We start from the raw sequence: 4,037 nt of genomic DNA, 5'->3' as shown, positions 1-4,037 counted from the left end.
TCCACCCTTTCAATATTTGAAAACATAAACAACTTCTTAATTTCTCATAGGAAAAAAGAATACAAAGTTCTAGTGAAGGAAATATAACTTATATGACCAACATGACCTTTCCACACTTTGAGTATTTGAAAATGTAATCAAAAGGCATATCAGTCTCTCAATTTTTAATAGAAAACAGGAATACAAATTTCTGATGATGGAAATATATTTTATGTGTCCAAAAATCAATAGAACATTTATACTCATAATATGCTATTATTGTAACTACAGTATTCATACTACAATGTTAAGCAGTCTCTTGTACTGCTGTCTTTCTCGCTCTTAAATTGACTAAGTTTACTATGAAATTTTAAACACTTGAAATGGGCATGAATGTTTCAGTGTATGCTGCATTTTTCAAAAATACTAGTGACAAGCAAAAAGGTACAGAAACCAGTAGGGATGTTCCAGACTGAAGGAGTCTAAACAGATAAAAATGAATAACAATTTATCTGATACTAACCTGCATATTTTACAAGACATAAAAAATAAGAGTATGATTTATTAAAAATCAAAATAACACTAAGACTCAGTCCCATCCCCCAAAGCATGACTATCATCACGCAGTCAACTAATAACAAATGCTGGAGGGACCATGGGGACAAAGGTGCCCTCTTTCAGTGCTGGTGATAGTTTAGACAGAAACAGACACTATGAAAGTCAGTGTAGAGATTTCTCAAACATCTGGGCTTGTAGTTTCCACCCAGCCAGCTATTGCAATCCTGTGTATTTTTGCAAATAAAATGAAAACATTATTCAAAAACAGCATATGTGCATCCATATTTATAGGAGCACAATTTGTCATAGCTAAATATTGGAAATAATGCTAATGCCCATAAACTAAGGAATGGATAGAGAAAATATGGTATTTTTTACAGTGGAGTCTTACTCTGTAATACAAAGAATACATTTGAAGCTTTTATCAATAAATGGATGAAACTAGAGACCATGATATTAAGTGAAATAAATCAGACCTGCATGTGCAAACATCATACTGTCTACCTGCTGCAAGAACACTAAAGAATAAATAAATAAGATATGAAAGACATGATAGATACTCAGAAATGCCAATGAATCTGTTCAAAAGGAACGAGTTACTGGGATGAAGTGAAGGACAGGAGCAAGATGGGCTGGAATTGATACATCTATGTATTTGTGCAAGGGTGGCTTGAATAACTGTACTGTGGATGTCTGTTGGTCTACAGAAAGGAGTAGTTAAGGCTTATGTTTCTTATTTTTTATTTTCTAATTTTGCATGCATAGATTTGGTAACATACAAAACTAACTTGAAGTCAAAACATTTTACAATTCTGTCAAATTCATATTATTTTCTTTAGTGACATTCTGTATCATTTCTATTTAATTATTGTTATTTTGTGTTCTCTTTCAAAGTAAAAAAACTAATGACTTATAAGTTCACAAAATGAATACAGACATAATATTAAATTAGGTATAATGAGTACAACAGTGCTACTTTTACCTATAAGTTTATGGCGAATAAAGCCATAATTTCTCTTAGTTCGGTCCTTCATCTCAGTTATCTGAAGGCTGATTAAAAATTCCTATTGGTTTTAATTCTAAATCTAATTTCTGTAGATATTATATTTGTATAAAACATAAACATTGAAGAACATGATAATTTATTAAAAATATTTTCTGAATATTGAATTTCCTTAAGATATTTATATACAGATTATATGTCCTAGGAGATAAAAATGCCATTATAGTTTGTAGCATGCTTCAATTACACTCAAAGATAGATCTGTAGAGAAAACGGTGTCATCAATGAAAAGGGAAAGTGACTCTGAGGAGAGACGTTGGGGACAATTCCTGAAATTCACTTATTTATTTTGATTACTGGCAGTTCTTACTTGGCAGTCCATGGAGCAATCACTGGGTGGGAGATTTGTCTGCACCCCTATAATTTATTGCCAGCCCTCTTCACTACTCCGCCCCCACCCACCTGCATCAGTCGCCACCTACCAGTAACGCACTCTCTGAGGCCATTGTTAGCTCACTTAAGGAATCCCAGCGGTTACAGGGACCTGACTTCAGGGACCAGATAAAGCAGCGCGGTAGGTGAGCCAGCTAGGACCTCTAGCTTCTCCAGCAGTGTCCTCTAAATAGGTAGCACTCTGCCAGACTCTAAACTCTCAAACTTCCTGAATCACATCACAGGAGGAGGCCTCAAGCCACAGGTGAACAGAAACAGCCAAGGTGACACAGCAACAGACACCAGCTTTCTTCTTCCGCCATCTTCACTCCAGGCAGCATTCCCCAGCAGCTTCCAGAACGGAGAACAAGTTCTTAACCCACGAACCCGTCACTTCGGCCTTTTGCTGTGTTCCTTGAAGCCCAACAACACCGACGACCTGGAACAGGCCCCGAACCTGGCCCAATTTTGAGGCCCCAAGCACTAAAGAGAATGGCGCTTAAGCGAATTCAAAAAGAGCTCCTCGATCTCGCTCTTGATCCACCAACCCACTGCTCGGCCGGGCCTGTCGGTGAGGACATGTTTCTCTGGCAGGGGACCATAATGGGTCCCAAAGACAGCCCCTACCAGGGTGGTGTTTTTTTCTTAAATATACAGTTTCCTTCGGACTATCCATTCAAACCACCCAAGGTAACATTCTCCACCAGAATTTTTCATCCAAATATTAGTCGAAATGGAAATATCTGTCTAGACATCCTCAAGGGCCAGTGGTCACCAGCGCTCACAATTTCCAAGTTGCTCTTATCCATCTGCTCCCTGTTGTGTGACCCCAATACTGAGGATCCCTTGGTTCCCGGAATTGCTAAGCTCTACTTGAAGAATAGGAGAGAATATGACCGAATAGCTAGAAGATGGACAGAGAAGTTTGCCATATGAGACTTACAACACAAAGCCGTTTGGCAAAACAATAAAGTGAAAACTGGCACTACGATTAATTGGTAGTTCCTTGATTTCTTTCTTTTAAGGCACAACGTCCAATATTGATGGGCATATAGTTCACATGTTTCATATTAAGGTATGTGTGGAGAGTTTTGGGGATTGTCTGATTAATGAGGGGAGTTTGGCTAGTTGGTGAGAAGCAAGAAGGGCCAGTGAGGGGAAGATCTGTGGTATTATGAGGGAAAGAGACAAAGCTACATTGTTTTATTTTGATTTTCAATATACAATTTCTGCATTCGTTTAAAATTGTAAAACTACCCAAGAACAAGAACAGGTGGTAGCTTTCAGCCAACAACAATTTTATCTGTGCTTGGAAATGTTTTAAAGGTAGACAGTTCAAGATGTGGCAACACATAGGAAAACCTCACTGAACATTATACAGCAAGTTAGGGACCTGTTTTACTTTTACAGCACCTGCTCTTTGGAAGTTTTGGTTTGCACCAAAATTATCATAGATCCATATCGTCTGTTTTGAGGTCCTTGGCACACCATGAAATGAAATGCATTAGAGTTTTTACAAGAAAAGACTTTATTTTCCAGTGTTTTACACCTTCCATTCTTATATCCCCTTCACTTTATCCATCCTGCCTGTTTCTCATCAACCATTCTAGGTGTGACATGTAAGAGACCAGTGCCCTTCTAGCAGAGGTACTTACCAACTCTCAAGGGATATAGGAAAGTTAAAGTATTATTGATAGATTTGGTGAGAGCAGCAGGTGTGCCCAGGGGAGGACCACTTCAACAATGAAGAAGGTTGCACATCTTATTTTTAAATTCATGTTGTAATAGCATCTGGAAACTTTATCCTAGGAAAACTTTCAACAGGTTACCATGCATAATAGAAGCACCATCTATCTTGATTATGAAGATGGTGTTTGAAAATTGATATACTGATTGTGTTTTATGTGTTCTGTGTCCTTGACAGTGTTAAAGATTGTCCTCAGAAAAATTAACTAAAATTTGTAAATATTTGGTTAAGTGGGTCAGAGTTCTAGTGATCAAGAAGATCAGAATAGGGGCTTGTGAGATGGCTCAGTGGTCTAAAGCACCTACTTAGAACAAGCTT

The 4,037-nt window shown here is 37.7% G+C and overlaps 1 protein-coding gene across 1 annotated transcript; it reads left to right on the top strand.

The window, feature by feature from the left end:
* Nucleotides 1-2,443: 2,443 nt before the first annotated feature.
* On the top strand, nucleotides 2,444-2,908 carry LOC101565664 (ubiquitin-conjugating enzyme E2 D2-like). Its single transcript, XM_012516371.2, has one exon. The coding sequence runs from the start codon at nucleotides 2,465-2,467 to the stop codon at nucleotides 2,906-2,908; it is 444 nt and encodes a 147-aa protein (XP_012371825.1). The 5' UTR covers nucleotides 2,444-2,464.
* Nucleotides 2,909-4,037: the final 1,129 nt, after the last annotated feature.

The sequence above is a fragment of the Octodon degus genome, unplaced genomic scaffold (assembly GCF_000260255.1).
Source record: "Octodon degus isolate 3935 unplaced genomic scaffold, OctDeg1.0 scaffold00103, whole genome shotgun sequence".
Classification (NCBI taxonomy): Eukaryota; Metazoa; Chordata; class Mammalia; order Rodentia; family Octodontidae; genus Octodon; species Octodon degus.
Note: the sequence above shows the minus strand (reverse complement) of the source record. Positions and strands in the feature narration are given on the sequence as shown.